Source organism: Poecilia mexicana, unplaced genomic scaffold (assembly GCF_051168715.1).
Source record: "Poecilia mexicana isolate PSO_F unplaced genomic scaffold, ASM5116871v1 scaffold_18, whole genome shotgun sequence".
Lineage (NCBI taxonomy): Eukaryota > Metazoa > Chordata > Actinopteri > Cyprinodontiformes > Poeciliidae > Poecilia > Poecilia mexicana.
The window spans coordinates 27,350,459-27,370,776 of record NW_028263387.1 but is presented as its reverse complement, the minus strand read 5'-3'; the positions used below and the strand labels follow the sequence as shown (position 1 = coordinate 27,370,776).

At 42.0% G+C, this 20,318-nt stretch overlaps 2 protein-coding genes and 1 long non-coding RNA gene across 4 annotated transcripts in view; 1 reads left to right on the top strand and 2 right to left on the bottom strand.

Moving 5' to 3' along the window:
• The window catches only part of LOC148154413 (myelin-oligodendrocyte glycoprotein-like), a 34,964-nt gene extending 17,178 nt beyond the window's left edge, over positions 1-17,786 (bottom strand). Inside the window, exons 1-3 of one of the 2 annotated variants that reach the window (XM_088015660.1) lie at positions 17,495-17,776; positions 10,944-11,306; positions 10,312-10,763 (exon numbers count right to left, since the gene is read on the bottom strand). In XM_088015660.1, coding sequence (XP_087871786.1) covers positions 10,522-10,763; positions 10,944-11,306; positions 17,495-17,567 — 678 coding nt within the window. In that variant the 5' untranslated portion in view covers positions 17,568-17,776 and the 3' untranslated portion in view covers positions 10,312-10,521. Of the gene's footprint in view, positions 1-10,311; positions 10,764-10,943; positions 11,307-17,494 lie in introns of those variants that run through there. The other variant, XM_088015661.1, reaches the window with a different exon arrangement.
• On the top strand, positions 1,307-9,489 carry LOC106911191 (uncharacterized). Its single transcript, XM_088015649.1, has 6 exons — positions 1,307-1,388; positions 1,554-1,589; positions 4,507-4,779; positions 4,853-5,122; positions 9,198-9,341; positions 9,417-9,489. Exons 1-6 carry the CDS (start codon positions 1,355-1,357, stop codon positions 9,419-9,421), a joined length of 762 nt encoding a protein of 253 aa, XP_087871775.1. The 5' UTR covers positions 1,307-1,354; the 3' UTR covers positions 9,422-9,489.
• LOC148154414 (uncharacterized) lies at positions 5,619-9,029 on the bottom strand. Its single transcript, XR_015766121.1, has 2 exons — positions 8,911-9,029; positions 5,619-5,995 (listed from the first exon to the last, which is right to left on the bottom strand). It is a non-coding gene; the product is annotated as an uncharacterized LOC148154414 (long non-coding RNA).
• Positions 17,787-20,318: the final 2,532 nt, after the last annotated feature.

The window sequence follows — 20,318 nt, the reverse complement described above, 5'->3', positions numbered from 1 at the left end:
CAGCATTATTTAAAATAGTAGATTTGAGTTATTTAAATCCACCACATGTATGAAACTTTTTTACAGGATATGCAGATAATCTAGCAGTACTCTGATGGCCCAGATTGAAGAAGCTCCTGTTACATCTGGTTGTTCTGCAGGCCAGGGTGTGTGAGATCCTATATGATGTCTATAGATCTGCTTTGGCCTCACAGTGCACAGATAAGAGAACTGAAAACACATATTGGAGAGGAATAAGGTATTCTTTGATCAGAGTGCGTTTACATTTATTATTAGAGTTAGAGATCTGTAGGAAATATGAAGGGGAGGAAGTGAACTAATTAGTTCTGGAAGTGGAGTGTGTGCAGGGGGTCAGGTTAGCCTAGAGGTCAAATCACCCATCAGTAACAGATGCCAGGAGGGATGGAAGTGGGGGGGAGGTGACCCATCAAACTGTCTCTCAGTTTGATAGAAGAGTTTTTACCTGGTCTCTGATTTTTATCTGCTTTCTACTGTACTTTTATAAAACTGTTAAAGTGAACAGCTCATTATTTATTAAAGTATTTATAGCGATAAGGACTGAGGTTTTCTTTTCCAGCCTTGATAGCCACACACACACACACACACACGCACACACACACACACACGCACACATATACGCATGTACACACACAGTGTGTCTTTATCCTTGCAGGGACTTTCCATTGACTGAAGTTTAACTTGAGTTCTACATCTAAACCCAAACCAAACCTAAACTCAAATCACACCTTGGTCCTACAAATAACTTCTACCTTCTTTTGTTGTGGACTGGACTTTGGTCCATAAAGAGCAGTTGGTCCACACAACATAGAAAGTGTAAGGAAAACAGTCCTTACAGTGTATGAATAATATAGTGAGATGAGAAGAACAACAACAAAGATCTGAGCATTAAAATCAAAATGTACATACAGGAACTTATTCTGCTGCAGAAGTAGGTCAGAGCAGCACATTTTCCAACCACAGCAGGTATTTCTGCAGAGAGCGGCAGAAGCAAAACTGAACCACTTCCTCCAGCTAACCAGCTGCCACAGACAGAGAGATGGTGATACCTGGAAAGAGTCTGGCTTTGTAACATTCAGTCTGTGTTAGTATGAGCTACACTCTGGTCAGCACCAACAGAAATCCATTATCTTATTCTAATCAGGATGTGTAGATTACCAGTCAAAGATCAATATATTATTATTTTGTTGATACATTATTAACTCCCTGCTTCACATGTCTCATGTCAGACATGCAGCTTCTGCTCCGCCTTCAGCATAGAGGAAACCACAGTGGTTTCAGTTTGCAGAGCATGATGAGGTTCATTTAGAAGAAACCATTTCATCTATATGTCAACATGACAATGGAAGCATCATTTCTGTGTCTGCTGAGTAAGTAAATTATTATTATTTTATAACAGCTTAAATTAGGTGATTGATTCCAGAGAACAGGAGTTTGTTGGTGAAAGTTGACTAAATGCTCTGCAGTTACACAGTTTATGTATCCAGTCTGATGATTTACTGAATATAAAACTATAACCTGTCTTCTCTCCTCAGCTCTGACCTCACTGCTGATCTGCTCAACATACCAAGGTCAGTCAATGTCATCACAGTGTAAAATGATCAAGGAAAGTTAATTAGATTGGGTGAAAAAACGATAAATGAAATGCAGTTTCATCAAAGCTTATAAGGCTTTAGGGGGAGGAGCCGTTTCTGATGTCCTCAAACCTTCAGCTTGAGTTTATTTTTAAAAACTGTGGACATTTATTCATGTTTCACTGATTTCAGGTTTCTGGAGCTTAACGTTACTTCTGCCTCTATTTAATCATTAATTTAATGTTTTCTGTTCCTGTCTGGAGACCAAATGAGCATTTTAGCCAAACTGTTATGGAAAAGGTGTCATAAGTTGTGGTTGAGGTGGTGAGAGTGAACGCTGAGACCCAGGAAGTAGATGAAAATGATGAATTTAATGAAAATGCTCAAAACAGTCCAGATCAGGCGGCACGGCAGAGAACATAGCACACAGCTAGTACCGGTAGCACTGACATACTGAAGACTGAAACAGGAGCTAGACAGACCAGGACTTCTCAGTTCCACTGGAGAGCCGACACACAACAACTAATGTATGACAAGGACCCGACAAGAGACAAAGACAACAAGTGGACATAAATACACATGGGGTAATCAACCTGGGAACAATCAAGGGCTGACAGGACAACACAGAGACTCAGGGAAACAGGACTAAACACAGAAAATCTCAAAACAACAATATAGAAACACGGACCATGACAAAATGTTTGCTTTAGATTAGAGAAACTGAAAGACTCTGGAAGAATTTACCGTTTGTTTTTTGATCTAACTTTTAATCTAAACATAATAATCATACAGAGAAAAGATCTTAGATATTTTCACTAAGATGGCTGAGCAGCCATGTAGGTAAAACTAGTTTCATTGCAGAAAAGCAGAAACTCCAGTCTGATCTCTGTGTGGATGAGAAGCCATGGCCTCTGCAGCCTCAGAGGAGGAAACAACATTCAGCTTCGTGTATCTCAGTCTTTCAGTCATTTATATCTGATGATCACAAGTTACAGGTTGAACCCAGACGGATCAGGACATTAAAACTTTTTTGTTTCAGCTTGAGAGACAGAACCCAAATTATTAGGAGTGCACCGATTTATTGGTGCTGATTTCATTTATTTTGGGAGATCGTGATTTTACATGTGAAGCTGATCTTATCCACCGAGGTTATCAACCTTGCAAAGGTCTAAAAATCAACCACTGTGTTTTTCTTTCCTCCCGTGAGAGAAGTTTGACTGACAAACCGGCCGATCAGATCAGATCATGTCTGCACATGTACAGTGAACAATAGTCACCCCATTGTCACCAATTCAGAAACTTTTTTGATATATCGAGCAACATTTCAGACAAAGAAATGGTATTGGCCAAAACTGGAATCAATCAGCTAAGCTTTTTAAAAGATGGGTAATTGGCGATCAGCCAGAAAACTGCAATCAGTGCACTCCTAGAAATGATAAACATCTCCTAGATTGATGTAATTTGGCTGTATGCAGAAAAAATGCTTTGATTTGATTTACAAAATAATATTTAAACACACAACTGCAACCTTCAAGATTCTATTTCTGTGTTGCTCTACATAATGGAGGGATACATAGAAACTTGGGGTCAGCTGGATTTGGCCCTCAGACCTCAAGTTTGACATGTGTACTAACAGAATCACACCATCTGGAAAAAGAAATGAAGAGACTCTGAGGTCCAAAAATGAGACACCTTCCTCTTCTTAACTACACCCTGAGATCCAGATGATGGGTGTAGAACAGTCAGAATATTCCCATTAAATAATCAATGCATGTAAAATATATTTTTGCTTGGCTAAGAGCAGAAATAGAGCTGAATACTCCAAGTTGGTCAGTAAAATGAAGATAAGTTTATGTTTAGAGCTGAGAAAGAAATATTCAGCCTATTAGGTGACTGGTGTTGCAGCAGGACATAGAAAAACAAGTCAGTGCTTTTTATTTATGAATAAATTAACAGAAAGCTGTAAAAAAGTCTGTAAGGCTGTTTTCATGGGTCTCCCTAAAAAGTTCAGTCAAGCAGCTGCAGTTAGATCCATACGCTGCTGCTCAAGTCCCAGAACCAAGAGAGTGGTCCATCTTAGACCGCTTTCTGTCTGTCACAGAATGAATGTAAAAATGTTGCTGTTTGTTTAAAATCTCTTAATATTTAAACCAAAATGTGTTACTGATGCCCTGGTCCGTTATGAACCAGCTAGAACCCTCAGGTTGTCAAGGTCATGTTTTAAGTCAAAATTACAAACTTTATTTACTGTTGCATTTCAGTAATTTACCACTTTCTGTTATTAAATTATTTTAATGTATGTGTAAAGCTCTTTGAATTGTCCTATACATAAAATGTGCTATTCAAATAAATATTCCTTGTCTGGCCTTGACTATGACTGCATCCCAGTCACCAACATGCTGTGTTGACATGCTGAGGGGTTTGGACCCTCTGCCAGCTGCTGCTGGTCCAGCCTTGGTTCCCATAAAGACCCCTCACTGTGGCCCCTCACTGTGGCCCCTCACTGTGGCCCCAGCCAGGTCTGGTTTAAAATGAGGCTCCCAGGCTTGAAGGACATCAGAAACGTTAGAAATATGGCTGAGTTACAACTTACAACAGAAAAAAATAATCACAAAGAGCCAAAATTACACGTTTTTTAAGAAAATATTACAAATTGAAAAGAAAAGTTTCCTGGCAATATTGATTTTCATATTACACCATTTAATGTAAAGCCAAATTGTGTCAGTATTAAAAATCCTACAGGAACATCTAATCATGTTAAGTTGTATGCAGTTGTGCTTTTTGTTAAATATTGAATTTACAGAGAGACGGCAGGTTCAAATCAGCAGCTGTTACCAGAAGTGCTGCAATAGCTGCCACTGATATGACTTGAGTTTGACCTTGATGGATTTATGTTCACCTGTCTTTGTCCCAGTTCGTCTGACTGTGAGTCCCAGCAGATCTCAGTTGTTTGAACTGGAATCAGTGACTCTGACCTGTGAGGATGAAAACAGCTCTGATGGAGGAACTGTGAGGAGAAACACGACTGGAGGAACCAGGACTGAGTGTGGAGGTGACTGGGGGAGAAAAGATGGTTCTACCTGTAGCATCAGTTATGTTTTAGAAAAGGACTCTGGCCTGTACTGGTGTGAGTCCATGTCTGGATCCTCCAGCAGCAGCAGCAGCAGCATCCAGCTCTCTGTCTCTGGTAAGATCAGACTGTGGAGTTAGTGTTGCTGTGTGGAAATGGATGAAATGCTGTAGTTTGTCTCTGTGTTGAGGTGGATCAGTGATCCTGCAGAGTCCTGTCCTCCCTGTGATGGAGGGAGATGACGTCACTCTGAGCTGCAGAGCAAAGAGTCCAGCCCACAACCTCCCAGCTGCTTTCTATAAAGATGGCTCCTCCATTGGTAATGAAACTACTGGTAACCTGACCCTAAACCCAGTGAAGAGATCTGATGAAGGCCTCTACCACTGTAACATCAGCGGTCAGGGAGAGTCTCCATCCAGCAGGATCTCTGTGGAAGGTCAGGAGGTCAAGCAGCAAGAAAGTAAGTGTATATAATATTACTCACTATTCAACACAACATTCAGGTAAAAATACCTGCTCATTTTTGTGTGAATGCATAGAAGTTGTGATAACTGAATATATTTCATCTTTGACATTTTCCTAAACAGTGATGGAAAAATCATCCATCCGTCATTTTAACAGATTACACTCACCTAACCACTTGGTGCAGAAACAGACAGTTTCTGCTTTACTCACAAAGAACATGGTGGGACTCACTAAATCAATCAATAAAAGAAAAATTTCCATCAGAGCATCATTTCTGATCACATTGAAGTGTTTTAGAGAGCTTCTCATACAGCTGGTCTGCTGCTGGATTATTCTCCTTCCTGCTGAGAGGAGTGTGTGTGGAGTGTGTGTGGATTCAGGTGACCATCAGAGAGTCTTGCTGACTTCTGATCACTTCAGTTGGTGAAATTTACCTTTAAAAACTTTCACTGCAGAAAAAGTTAAATGTATTCAGTTTGATGATGACATGATGCAGATCATCTGTTCAGTTTATTAAAGGTTAAACATAATAAAAATGAAATGTAATTAAATGTCAGTAGTATAATTTTAAAAGCTGATGGGTAAAAACAGAATATTAATTTTATTTTTGACACTGTTAGTCAAAATAATTGACAATGAAACAAAACAATCAGCAAATGGTGCAGAACCACCAACTGGTATGAAATTTTATATTTAATTTATGTTTTTCCAGTGTATGAAGAATTGATGTGAGTGAAAAAGCTCTCTTCAGCAGTGCGGGATAATGGTTAGTGAATTAATTAGAGCAGGGAAACTCTAACACAAAGTGTTTCCACTGTTAGTCCAGTTGGAGTTTTCTTGAACATGGCAGCAACCAAAGTGAAAACAGCTGAACTGTTAGGTTCCGTGTTTCTGTGTGTTTATTTTTGAGTTTCTCTGTGTTCAGTCCTGTGTTCCTGTGAGTCTCTGTCCTGTCCTCCCCGTTGATTGCTCCCCAGGTGTGTCTACTTACCTGATTACCCTCCTTGTGTATTTAAACCCATCTGTGTCTGTGTTCTTCGTCGGGTCCTTGTCTAAGTTTGTCTACTGCCGTCGTGTCGTAGTTTGTCACTCGCCAGTTGAACTGTAAAGTCCTGGTTTGTGCTTGCTCCCGTCGAGTCTGATTAATCAGTTGCTACCGGTACTTAGCTGTGTGCTAGTCTCTGCCGTGCTGCCTGTATGGACTGTGGAGCTTTATTTTCACCATTAAATTCATCATCATCACCATAACCTGGGCCTCAGCGTTCTCTCCTCACCACCATCAACTACACCGTTCATGACAGAAGGACCCGACCAAACCGGTGAGGATTGCCAATTATGGACCCATTGGTTAATAGAGATGTCGCCGCCCTGCAAAGGACTTTAAAGGAGTTCGGGGAGGTTATGGCCAAGCCGAACTCTGCCTGTCGTCGGCTCGGTTTGGTCACCCGGTTGGTGTACGAGCTGGAGTACTGGGTCCCGCGACTGCCGCATCTGGGGCTGGAGAAGCTCCTGTTGGAGGCAGAGTGGGAGCGCCAGACTACTCTGGCCGTCATGGCGGGCGACCCTCTGCCTCCCAAACCCGTCTGCCCGTCTCCAGCCGCCACCTCCGTCTGCCCGTCTCCAGCCGCCACCTCCGTCTGCCCGTCTCCAGCCGCCACCTCCGTCTGCCCGTCTCCAGCCGCCACCTCCGTCTGCCCGTCTCCAGCCGCCACCTCCGTCTGCCCGTCTCCAGCCGCCACCTCCGTCTGCCCGTCTCCAGCCGCCACCTCCGTCTGCCCGTCTCCAGTCGCCACAGTCCCCGTGGTGCTGGGGTTTCAGGCAGCCAGGCTGGCGCCTGGGCGACAAGCGGCAAGGTTGGTGGCATGGCCTGCTCCAGAGCCCCCCGAGCTTCCCGAGCTCCCCGAGTCTGCTGCCGGAGCGCAGCCGCCCGAGCTCCCCGAGTCTGCTGCCGGAGCGCAGCCGCCCGAGCTCCCCGAGTCTGCTGCCGGAGCGCAGCCGCCCGAGCTCCCCGAGTCTGCTGCCGGAGCGCAGCCGCCCGAGCTCCCCGAGTCTGCTGCCGGAGCGCAGCCGCCCCCCGAGCCAGAGCTCCCCGAGTCTGCTGCCGGAGCGCAGCCGCCCCCCGAGCCAGAGCTCCCCGAGTCTGCTGCCGGAGCGCAGCCTTCCCCCGAGCCAGAGCTCCCCGAGTCTGCTGCCGGAGCGCAGCCTTCCCCCGAGCCAGAGCTCCCCGAGTCTGCTGCCGGAGCGCAGCCTTCCCCCGAGCCAGAGCTCCCCGAGTCTGCTGCCGGAGCGCAGCCTTCCCCCGAGCCAGAGCTCCCCGAGTCTGCTGCCGGAGCGCAGCCTTCCCCCGAGCCAGAGCTCCCCGAGTCTGCTGCCGGTGCGCAGCCTTCCCCCGAGCCAGAGCTCCCCGAGTCTGCTGCCGGAGCGCAGCCTTCCCCCGAGCCAGAGCTCCCCGAGTCTGCTGCCGGAGCGCAGCCTTCCCCCGAGCCAGAGCTCCCCGAGTCTGCTGCCGGAGCGCAGCCTTCCCCCGAGCCAGAGCTCCCCGAGCCCGCTGCCGGAGCGCAGCTTCCAGTTCCCGAGTTTCCTGAGTCTGCTCCGCCCGAGTTTCCTGAGTCTGCTCCGCCCGAGTTTCCTGAGTCTGCTCCGCCCGAGTTTCCTGAGTCTGCTCCGCCCGAGTTTCCTGAGTCTGCTCCGCCCGAGTTTCCTGAGTCTGCTCCGCCCGAGTTTCCTGAGTCTGCTCCGCCCGAGATCCCAGCCGGCCTTCCTGCCGGCCCGCCGGATCCGCCTCCACGTCTCGGCTTTCTGCGCCGGAGACGCCGCCCGCCGGATCCGCCTCTGCGCCGGCGGAAGAGACCGCCGGACCCGGCTCCACGTCTCGGCTTTCTGCGCCGGAGACGCCGCCCGCCGGATCCGCCTCTGCGCCGGCGGAAGAGACCGCCGGACCCGGCTCCACGTCTCGGCTTTCTGCGCCGGAGACGCCGCCCGCTGGATCCGCCTCTGCGCCGGCGGAAGAGACCGCCGGACCCGGCTCCACGTCTCTGGTTCCTGCGCCGGCGGAAGAGACCGCCGGACCCGGTTCCACGTCTCTGGTTCCTGCGCCGGCGACGCCCGCCGGACCCGCCTCCGGGACTCCGCTTCCTGCGCCGGCGACGCCCGCCGGACCCGCCTCCGGGACTCCGCTTCCTGCGCCGGCGACGCCCGCCGGACCCGTCCCTCCGCCCACCCAGTTGGGTTGTTTTTCTTTGTTGTTTTCTGGACACTTGCCCTCCGGCCATCGCCCCTCCGCCCACCCAGTTGGGTTGTTTTTTTTTGTTGGACTGTTTTTGTGGGCGTCTGGTATCCGCCCTTGAGGGGGGGGTACTGTTAGGTTCCGTGTTTCTGTGTGTTTATTTTTGAGTTTCTCTGTGTTCAGTCCTGTGTTCCTGTGAGTCTCTGTCCTGTCCTCCCCGTTGATTGCTCCCCAGGTGTGTCTACTTACCTGATTACCCTCCTTGTGTATTTAAACCCATCTGTGTCTGTGTTCTTCGTCGGGTCCTTGTCTAAGTTTGTCTACTGCCGTCGTGTCGTAGTTTGTCACTCGCCAGTTGAACTGTAAAGTCCTGGTTTGTGCTTGCTCCCGTCGAGTCTGATTAATCAGTTGCTACCGGTACTTAGCTGTGTGCTAGTCTCTGCCGTGCTGCCTGTATGGACTGTGGAGCTTTATTTTCACCATTAAATTCATCATCATCACCATAACCTGGGCCTCAGCGTTCTCTCCTCACCACCATCAACTACACCGTTCATGACATGAACTTTCAGCTCTTCTTCTCAGATAAAGCTGATAAAGTTTGTAAAATTATTCTGCTGGGTTCAGTGTGGTGCCGGGATAAAGCTCGACCCATATGGAGGCCTCAGTCCATGATAGGTTCAAGTCTGACCCTGTGATTTTTGTTGCACCTTTTCTCCTGTTCACATCCTGCTTTCCTGTCAGATCAAATAAAGGTCACTAGAGCCAAAGTAAATTAATCTGAAATTATTATTTTTTATTACAAGAATAACATTTAAATTATTTTTTTCTCCATATAAACCTACAGTAGCCCCCTCCGCCTCCAAAGCTCCGCCTCCTGCAACAAACCCCTTTCAGTTAGTCTTCACAGTGATGCGCCGCCTGCTGGTCTTCTGTCCGTACCTCATCTCTACTCTCCTCTTCGTATCTTTATATCAACACAGATCCCCAGGTAATACTAAATGACAAATAATGAATGAATGGAAGAATAAACCAAACCCTGTTAACATTTTCCCTCCTGTTACAGGATAAAATCCTAGTGTCTCCAGGAGAGGAGCAGAAAATGGACAATCTCCAAAGAAAATCATCAACATTTCTATATATATATATATATATATATATATATATATATATATATATATATATATATTTTTTTTTTTTTTTTTTTTTTTCTGACTGGTTTGTCACAGCCTGTCTGTTTATTTTTTCATTCTGTATTATAATGTGTGATTAGAGAACTGGATGCAGCATTATATATAACGTTTAGTAAACTATTACTGTAACAGGTTAAAGGGCTTTAATGAATGTCTGCAACTGATTATCTTTCAGCTTTGTGGGAAGTCGCTGATTTTTTCCCCCTTTTCATTATATTCAAAGCAAAAATCAAAATTTTTTTCTGTTAATGCTTTTCTTAAAATAAGAACTTCATATGTACGATATTTTGACACCAAAGTGTCGTAATATAGGCTAAACATATAACATGGACATAAACATATGTCAATATGTCTTTAAAAATATGTTTGTACTCTTTGTATTATGTTTTATTTTACTCTTGAAATATAGAATTAGTATTTTTATTATTGTGCATGTTAACATTGTTTAAGAAATAAAAATATTTCAGATCTTAAGAACAGTGTTATTATGTAAGTGTATTAGATAGATACAGGTGACAGGACTAACTAGAATTTCTAGAAATAAACTCTTTTTTGTAGCTGTTTGGTTCTTTTTTTAAGGATTCTAGTGGTACTTTTATTTTAGTAGCCTGATCGGAAAAAAGGCTATAGATATTTTATCTCCATATAAATGTCCTGAGGCAAGAAATCAAACTGAGGATCACAGCATCAAACACTGAAGCCTCAGCGGACGGTTCACTGTCTCTACAGCTGAGACTGATACACATGAACAGCAGCACAGACGTCAGGTTGGGAAATTAATAAACATTTATAGTTAAAAAAAGATACAGTGTAAATGAAAGAACTGGTTCAGAAAAAAAAGTTTAACCAGAACATCTAGTGTATTTATGAAAAGAAAACTTTACACATAGATATTTAGTAGTTATATAGTTTTTTCCTAAATGCAGATCTTGTGTTTCAGTGATGAAAGTTTGTTCTGCTGGAAAAATGTCTCAGTGTTCATGATTCAGTTTCTTGATGGTTTTCAACTTTCATAGTCTGAAGTTCTGCTTCTGCTGCAGGAGGCTGCTTCTGTTCCTGTGATGAACGTCTCAGTTTTTTATAGAGCAGAAAACCTGAAACAGCAAATAGAGCCAGAACAACTAAAACTGAGAGACCAGCTATCAGTCCAGTGTTGGTCCCTCCATCCTCTGGTTGTCCTTCCTCGTTCCCTTCATCCTTCTTTAGTTCATCTTTGCTCCCTGCAGAACAGAACCAGGAGTTAGTCTGATCCGATTGAAGATCATCACCTGCTGATCTCAGATCACTTAGTGATTTAAGTGATCAGAGATCAGTCTCAACTCAAACATCTGATCTGACATGTTTCTCTCTCACATCAACAACCATGAAGCAGCTGCAGGTTCTGATCCAGTCAGACTCACCTGGAGCAGAAACAAGCAGGGCGACGTTACAGATGGGCTCATTCTTCAGATAAGATCTCTTCCTGCGATCACTTCCACTGGGATGAACTCTACATTCATATTTTCCAGTATCATCAGTCGTCACATTCCTCAGAACCAAAGACACGTTTCTGTTCTTAATCTTTCTGTCCGGTAGATCCACTCGGTTCCTATAGGATGGATTCTGACCCTCATTGTCAAACTTATCTTCTCGATACAGAACAACATGATCATTTTCTCCCAGGTCAGGTCTGCTCCAGTCTATGATTAACTCATCCTTGTTCCTATCAGCTACACATGGCAGAGTGACGTTCTGTCCAGGTTCAGCTCTGATGTTTGTCTGATCTGTAGGAGAGGAAACAACACAGAGGTCAGAGGTCAAAGAGGAACTCTGATGAGGCATCATGGAGAGGACACTGGTCTTAAAGTGTAACAGCACTCAGTAATGAAATGTTATAATGTATAACATAAAGTATGATCGGCACAAATAAAATGCTAGTCATTTTTATCCAGTAGAGATTGTTCACAGGTTTCATCCTTTATTTAATGTTGCAACATGAACAGATGGCAACAGAAACTAAGTTCACTTCACATCAAACCAGGAACTCTGACAACATCCCAGCTCTGCTTTTTATTTAATCAACAGTGTGAAATACGAGATCCATGAGAAACCAGATCACTACTAACATCAAACTTAATGAATCATCAGCTACCAACAGACAGATCCTGTCTTTGTAAACTCAATTCATCATTTATTATAACGACTAAGAAGGTTCAAAATACATGAACCATTTCCATAACAATCATTAATTAGCCTTTTCTTTTCTACCATCACATGTAAACATGGATCTTGTTCATGTCTACAGGAAGTTTAACTGGAACTGTGTGATTTGGTCTGATAAACTAAATCAGTAACAATCTCAGCAGGTGGGTTAACTCAACATGTTATATGTGTATAAAGTATCTAATGCTCACCACTGCAGAGTCCAGCAAATGTGTTCATTTACATTTTTCACAGTTTGTAACAGAGATGAACAGGCAGTGAGATGAGGAGGTTCCTGGATCCTCTGCAGGTTCCCAGAACCAGAACCAGACTGACTGCATAGGGGATCCAGAAGGTAATCCAGTACTTTACCACCCCTACAGTTTAATATGCTTCTTCCACATCGTGTTAAATTAATATATTTTCCTCTGCCGTTCTCCTCCAGATCCGTCAGGTTGGATGGAGACGTCTGTCGGCCATCTTAGATCTCCATAGAGACGTTCGGTCAGGTTCCAGTCTGGACTCTGGCTCGGCTCCTCCAGAACCTTCACTCAGCGGTTCTTGTCCATCATTTTCACTGACAGTGTAAATCTGTCATATTCTATTTTTACCCATCAATTTTCAAATTATATTAATGGAGGATATTCAGTGTGCTGCACATGGCTAAGGCCCAAGTACTGAGGCCCTGGCCCTTTAAATGGAGGTTGTGGGTTTGAGTCCCAGCCTGATGACTTTGCTGCACGTCTTCTCCCTTTGCCTATTATTCCATCTAAATACTTTCAAATAAAGGCTGCCTGAACCAAAAGAAACTGACAGAAAAACATAGGCTATTTAATTATATTTATTTCTATGCAGTTTAATTAATATTCAGTAAGTTAAACAGAGAATCCCACCAGACTGTGGTCCCAATAACTACATAAGATCCATGAAGTTAAAGGTTAAACCTGCTGGGTCTGAACAGCCTCATAACTTCCCTTCTGTTCACATCTGGAGGAGAAATCTGGGCTGGTTAATCGGTCCAGTTGGATCCGTCTGATCCAAACCGATTAACTTTAATCAGAGGCTGAATTAAGCATTTTATTTAATCATGATTTCACTGCTTTAGTCCACCATCTGGATAAACAATGTAGCTTCTCCTGTTTTTAGCTTTTGTTCTGAAGCTAAATGGACCTGTGAGCGTTTCACCCCGTCTGCTTTTACAAGGATTTTGGGAGGTTATTGTTTCACTTCCCTGCTGTCCAACCGTGACGTTTGCTACGTTCCTCCTCTGTACAGACAGGTGAACCTTTCTCACTTTAATCACTGAATTCACCACAGGTGGATCCGACTGACTCTGTGGAAACGTCTGAAGGATGATCTGTGGAAACGGCTCAACTTTTATCAGAACAGCATCAAGCAAAGCCTCTGAATAATAAACTAGATTTTTGGTTTACTATTAAATTAGCAACAAATTTAACTTTTCCACATTATCATGAGGTATTTGTGTGAAGAATTTTGAGGAAATGAATTTAATACAATTTGGAAAAAGGCAGAAAGAACAATGTGAAACAGGTGAAGCTGTGAATACTTTACAGATGTGCTGCATGTTAATACATTTCTAACTTCCTCGTTGGTCTTTACATCACTTCCTGCTCACTAAGAGCATGAGCTGCTGTCACACAGAAATATTCCACTTTCTTCCAAACTTGTTCCTGCATCACATTCAGCTTTAAACAGACTGAATGTCAACACCAGCTGGACCGAGTGAATCAATAAATCTTTTATTTTATTGATCGCTCCAAGCAGGTTACAGTAAATCCACATTTACACACATGTGCAGATCAGTTGGCAGTTTTGGGTCAAGTTGATTCATTTTGAGTTAATCAACTGGAATCGATCGTGAAACCTTCAGACTGAAAGATACTTCGCCCTGAGCTACAGTCACCCAGCTGGTTTCCATGGTAACACGGTCTGAGTGATGCTGATGGTTGTTCTACTTAAACTAGCTCTACTTTTACAGGTCAGGGCAGTTTTAGCTGTTCTATCAGCCTCTGCTCATTAAATCCTCTAAAGTTAATATTGTGATTCAGAAAATATATTTTTATTTTTTCCTTTCCTGTAATTTAGGCTTCATGACAAATAATGTATCCTTCACTCAAAGACAGTTTAGATTAATATTGTATTTAATGATACTGTTCATTCTACACAAGCATCATTTGAAACTTTCACATTATGAAATTTATCCACTTATTTCCAACTTTACTGTCACCTCAGTGGATGCAGACATGAGTCTTTATTTCACTCTGACTGAGGAGGAGTTTTATATCAACTTGTATTAAAAAAGGAAATTATAAGCTAAACTTCAGATTTACGCTGTTTTGGTCCAGTAAAATCAAAGTTCTGATAAATTATTTACAACAATGTTTTAGGCAAATAAATAGTCTGAAACTACAGAGGGTTGCAAAAGTATTCACACCCCTGATCGTTTCCATATCCTGCCACATTACAAACATAAATATGTTTCAGTGGAATTTAATGTGAAAGATCAACTCAGATGGTGAAGAAGAAAAACTTACAGATGAATCAAAACATTTTTACAAATGGAAAACTGAAAAGTGCGGTGTGCAAAAGCATTCAGACCCCTCGTCTCTGGGAGCAACCAGTTGCCTTCAGATTAACCAGAGTCCAGCTGTGTGTAATCTAATCTAATCTAATCTAATCTAATCTAATCTAATCTAATCTAATTAAATCCAGCTGCTCTGTGACGCCTCAGATTGAGGAGTAAACAGAACCAACTCTGCACATCACTCTGAACACACCATCCCCACTGTCTCATATGGTGGTGGCAGCATCATGCTGTGGGGTTCATGTCACACTCTTAAAAAGAACTTAAAAACTCAAATATATTTTAGCTTTTGTGCAGCTTTATTAAACAAATCCACGGTTCGAGCATACAGCATGTGTAGTTTTCTCTCTTTTTCCGTAAAAACATCACAGGTCATGAACTTTTCAACTCCCATCATGCATTGTGTCGTTCTTAAAGGGGTATTCTCATGACAGAAATCTATGAAATAAAAAATAAACTAATTTGGGCAGATAAACCAATCACATTGCTCTAACTAAATACTGAATCAAATAAATACTTGCCAATATGATCAATATAGCTGTTAATCAATCAATATCATGTTTTTAACATATGTTCAGGCTCTACATTCAGCAGGAACAGGAAGATGGTCAGAGTTGATGAAGATGGAACCAAATCCAGACAGAAAACCTGCTGGACTCTGAAAGACTCTGAGCTTCAGCTTCCAGCAGGACTGTGAGGATTTGGGTTTCTGTGTTTATTATGGTTTCTGTGTTCAGTTGAGTCTCCATGTTGTCCTGTCTGCCCCTTGGTTGTCCCCAGCTGTCCCTCGTCTCCCCTGATTACCTTCCCTGTGTATTTAACCCCTCCTGTTTCCTTCTCTGATTCTTGTCATGTCTATCCTGAGTCTCACATCAGAGTCGTTGCTCCCAGTGTTGAGTGTCTTTGCCTCTTTGCTCCCCTGTGCTGCCTGGACTTCTCTGTGCTCTGCATTAATCATTATTAAATCATCATTTCTATCACTTCAACCTAATAGTGATAGGTTTTTTACTCATTACTCCTCTTATTATTTGAACAATATATATATTTTTTTGTACTATTTCTCTTTATTTTTTTCATGAACTTATTTCGTCATCAGTTTTAAACCTGCTTTTAAAGTGCTATGTAAATAAATTGGACACTGACATTGTCCACCTCCCCACCTCATCATGACAAGGACAACAGGTTAAAACTAAACATATTCATGTGTTAGAATGGCCCAGTTAAAGTCCAGACCTAAACCCAATCCAGAATCTGTGGCAAGAGGTGAAACCTGCTGTTTATAAACGCTCTGCATCTAATCTGACTGAACTTGATATGATTAGAAAAGAAGAAAAACAAAAAATGTTCAGTCAAAAGATGATCAAAGCTGGTGGAGACAAACCCTACAGACTAGCAGCTGCAATTACAGCAAAAGGTGGATCCACAAAGTATTGGCTCAGGGGGGCTGAATACTTTTGCACACCGCACTTTTCAGTTTTTATTTGTAAAAAAATGTTTTCTACTTCACTATTATCTATCACATTAAACTCCAATGAAATATACTTGTTACAATGTGACAAAAATGGAAAAGTTAAGTTGAATACTTTTGAAAGCTGCTGTAAAAACATTTAAAGATGCATGAAATGCACAATGTCTCGTGACACCTGGAGGCTTGTGTTGGTCAGACTGGATGTGAACCTTCCTGTCTTGATTCCTGGTGTCTTGTTGTGACTCAGGAATCTTCTCTAAATACTTTGAACAAATATGAACCAGGAGCTGCATTTTGATCTAAATAGTTTTATCTTGTATTTTAAACAGCAGCACTGAAATCTGATGAATCGACTGAATTTACTGAATGTTTTGTTTGTCGTCATGCACGGCTCTAAGAAATGTAAGGGATGTAAATATTCTAAGATAGAAAAATTATCCGTTACATATTTGTGAGTTTCAAAGTAAAAAAAAAAAATCTAACTTTGTCCTCATGAGAGTTTATGTTTTGGTTTGATTTATAATCTAATGTGTCTCCAGTTTTTAAAAATAAAAACATAACTGCAAATTCCCACATGAGGCTCGTTATAAAACAAGATGAATAAAACAAACTAAATCATTTTAGCACTTTTTTGTTCAGGTTTGGGGAAAAATCATCTTTTAATTTCAGCCAGATATGTCAGTACTGATGTGACTGCATGACTGCTACTGGATTTAATCTGGATATAAATCCAAATACTGATGCAAAAATAATGTTAAGAGAGATGGTCCTTCCTAAAAATATAAATAAAATCTCCACCATTGTGATGCCTGTAAAAGATTTTCACCCCCTGGACGTTTAACTTTTATTGTCTTTACAAACTATATGACCAACAAAATGTGCTTTTTTGGCTAATAATTATAAAAGCATTTTAATACCAAGTGAAACTAAATAATTAAAAATAATTAAAATAATAATGACTGTATAAACTTTAACCCCATTAAACTGGCTGACCTAATTCAACACAGGTCCAGTCAGGCGGTTCTGGTTCTGTAAGCTGCAGCTGGAATCAGATTAATCTATAAACTATTTACTGATTTCTGAAGGAAATTTATTGAACTGCATTTTATTTAGGAGTGTAGGAATAAAGGGGACAAAATGCAGAAGTGAGAATTTGTTAAAATGTTGAAAACCATGAAACCTTTATCTTCTGCATCATAATAATGTATTATTAGTATTTATTGTTCATTCTTCAACAAAATGTAGATAAAATACTTTGAAATTTGTGGCTTAATGTGAGAGTGAAGATGTTAAAGGGGTGTGAATACTTTTGCAAGGCATAATGAGCATGGTAGAGTGTCTGTGATGCTGTGGGCCTTTTTGTCTAATAACCCAGGTAATAATGTTCTAGTGTCCCATCATGTCTTCTTCTAATTAATTTAAATAAAACATCAAAACACAAAGATATTATTGTGAACAACAGCAGCTCCAGTCTCAATGCAGGAAAATCACCTGGTTAACCCAGTTAGACCAGTAGAACTAAACTGGGTTAGTTATTTCTGGGAAACTGAAAGAATTTCCGTCATGTGACGTCATTTCAGAAACAATAGAACAGAACGACGAACCGTTAAAACCAGCATTAAACTAGAGTTTATATCAGAGGTTCATCAGATAAACATTATCTATCATTTATTCTTCATATCTGAGGTAAAACTCACCAGCAGAACCAAACTGGACGGAGATCAGGAAGAGCAGAACGAGGAGCCGTGACGCAGCAAATCCAGTCGCCATTCCTCGTCTTCCAGTTAAACCAGTTTGAGTTAAATATAGTTTTATTCTAACATAAAACAATTTAACCTTCAAAAATAAACCCTGTTAGATCATGTTGGCCACTAAACATGTAAGAAAATTCAGCTTAGAGGAAACGAAGCGTCGATGTGACTTTGACTGAACGGTTGGTGAAGAAGGAGGAGCTTAGAGGAGGAGTGGAAAGAGAAACTATTCTTCTAAACTGGCTGATCTGATCTGATCTGATCTGATCTGATCTGATCTGATCTGATCTGATCTGATCTGATCTGCGCATGTTCAGGTAAATCAGCCACAACTTGGCTTCACAGCTACAGGAACAATAATAACCTCAGATCTTTGATCTGTAGTCAGCTTCATCGTTCTCTACTGAACTTTGTTCTCTAGTAAAAGATAAAAGTTTTATTATTATTCTTACCTGCTCAGTAACATAAAGTCAGGAGTTCAGTCACACAGAGAGAGAAAGTTTCTATTTAATGATTTATAATAGAAACTGAAAGCTGTTCAGCTGTTTGAATAAACAGGAAACACAAAGTGGTTTGTTCTCAGTGACCCAGAAACGAAGATCAGCAGCTGAACATCCTGGTTCATCCTGTCAGTCTTGGCTGATGGAGCTTCATGTTCAGGTGGAGTTTTAACCCTTTGTGGCAACAGCAGTGTCCACTATTAAATTTTAAAGTATTACATCCAACAACTCCACCTGAGATCTGAGATCTTGGCCCCAGGACTATTCAACCTCCAATATCTACAAAAAGGCCACGACAGGTCAGGACAACAAAGAGGCGGATCATAATGTTTAAAAAAAAAGAATTTAATAATTTATTTTTTCCAAAAGTTTAAAATAGGCCTACAACAATAGAATATATGTGTTAAAGAAGACAGTTTACAAACTTCACAAAATACATGTTGCACATCAGCTCTTCAGCGGCAAGTTGTTTTCAAACCCAATTAATAATTAATCAAGAATATCAATGCAGAAAAACAAAACAAAAAAACACTGCAACCCAACCAAAGAAAACATGCAAAGCAAATGAACAGAAACCAAGACGAGCAAAGCACTGAACAAACTAAATAAACCAAATCATGCAAGCAACTGACAAATTAAACCTACATGCAAACAAAGAAAAAAAAAATACAAATTCTAAATAAACGTACTGAAAAATAATAGGGGAACTCACCATAAACGGTTGAACCCTGGCCAGAATAAAGAATAAATCAATTAGGTAAATGACACCCAGCTGAAAAGACATGAAGCAAAAGTAAAGACAAAGCAGCCTTGCGCTGTTTCCCCTTGCGCCACAGACAATTAGACGAGGTGCGGCAGGAGGAGGAGGGAGGAAACCACAACAATCCACCACCAAGTCCCGAACACCTCAGGATCTAAAAATAAAATTTAAGGTGAACTATGGCACTGAGCCCAACAAGCTGTCAATGAACCCACCTACCTCGGTTAAGAGCTCCACGCCCACGACGTGTGTCTGATCACACCCACTCTCAGAGAGCAAAACGGGAGCACCAACCCAACCACGATCCTGAACCCAAAGGAAGCACAATCACCACAAACTAATCTAAAACCACAAACTAATCTAAAATCCAACAGAAGGAAAATCACAAACCTAACCTGAAGACCATTACTTGATGCTTGAGGAAAGACAGGATCACACAAGTTCACAACGCCATCTCCACAGCTCAAAGCAGTTGTATGAGTGAGCCCACACACCTGGCTTTAAAGGGAACGTTGGTGCTGCCCACCTTAAAGGTGAATCCGCACCAACATACCACACCTTTAATGTCCAACATGTCAGCATTTATTCATCTGATGGGTTTTAATAAAGAACCCACAGAACAAATAACTGCATTTGCATTAACAAATTGATGTTAATCCACCTGCATGTCTGATGTCACTTCCTGTCTCTGTAGTCCTGCTATCTGCATAACTCACCTTATCCAACATGTTGCTGCCTGTAATAAAGCAGCTGCTGCTCAGCCTCTGTTGCTGCTGGTTTAGTTTGATCTGATCAGCAGAAACAACCTGATCAATAATCCAGTCTGCTGGGCTCCAACTCTGGACTCATTAAGAAATAGAGACATTTTAACTCTCATTTTAAAAGATTAAATACAGTAAAACACATTAAACATCCAGATTTCCCACAGGAACAGCTGCTCTGCTCTGTCTTCTACTCTACCAGCAGGGGGCAGCACCGACCTGCCAGCTGCCAGGCCCTGAAACAACAGAGCATCCTCTGATACACCAACCCTCAGACCCAGAGCTCCCAGCTCTGCTCCTCATGTTTTAGGTTCCTGCTGCTTGATTTAAATAAATGATTATCAGACTCCAGCAGCAAATGGAGCCATGCTGAGGAGGTCATGCAGTCGTTTGAGTCGGCTGTGGTAGAACAAGGAATCATGTCTATAATCTATAACATGCAGGACAGTTGGCCTTAATTCCAGAGTTCGTCTGCTCTGACTCACCTCTTCCTCCATCACAGGTAACTAATCAGGTAACTGGAGCCTGAAAGGCCCCGATTCACAAAGGATCCTCAGACTAAAGGGAACTCCAAAGGAAGACGGTGGAAATATGGATAGAAAGAAGAAATGTTTTCTTTTAACGTTTGCTTGGTTTGGTACGTTTATTGTTTTCTTTGTCTATTTTATAACCTGTTGCACAGGCAAACTAGTTTATAATCTGGTATAGATCATCATATTTACCAGGGCCGTGCAGAGACTTTTGGAGGG

What these genes read in the sequence shown, in the direction of transcription:
- LOC106911191 (XM_088015649.1), top strand. Translation starts at nt 1,355, where the DNA reads ATGACAATGGAAGCATCATTTCTGTGTCTGCTGA. An exon ending in CATCCAGCTCTCTGTCTCTG is followed by an intron (nt 4,780 to 4,852) that starts GTAAGATCAGAC and finishes CTCTGTGTTGAG; the next exon opens with GTGGATCAGTGATCCTGCAG. An exon ending in GGAGGTCAAGCAGCAAGAAA is followed by an intron (nt 5,123 to 9,197) that starts GTAAGTGTATAT and finishes ATAAACCTACAG; the next exon opens with TAGCCCCCTCCGCCTCCAAA.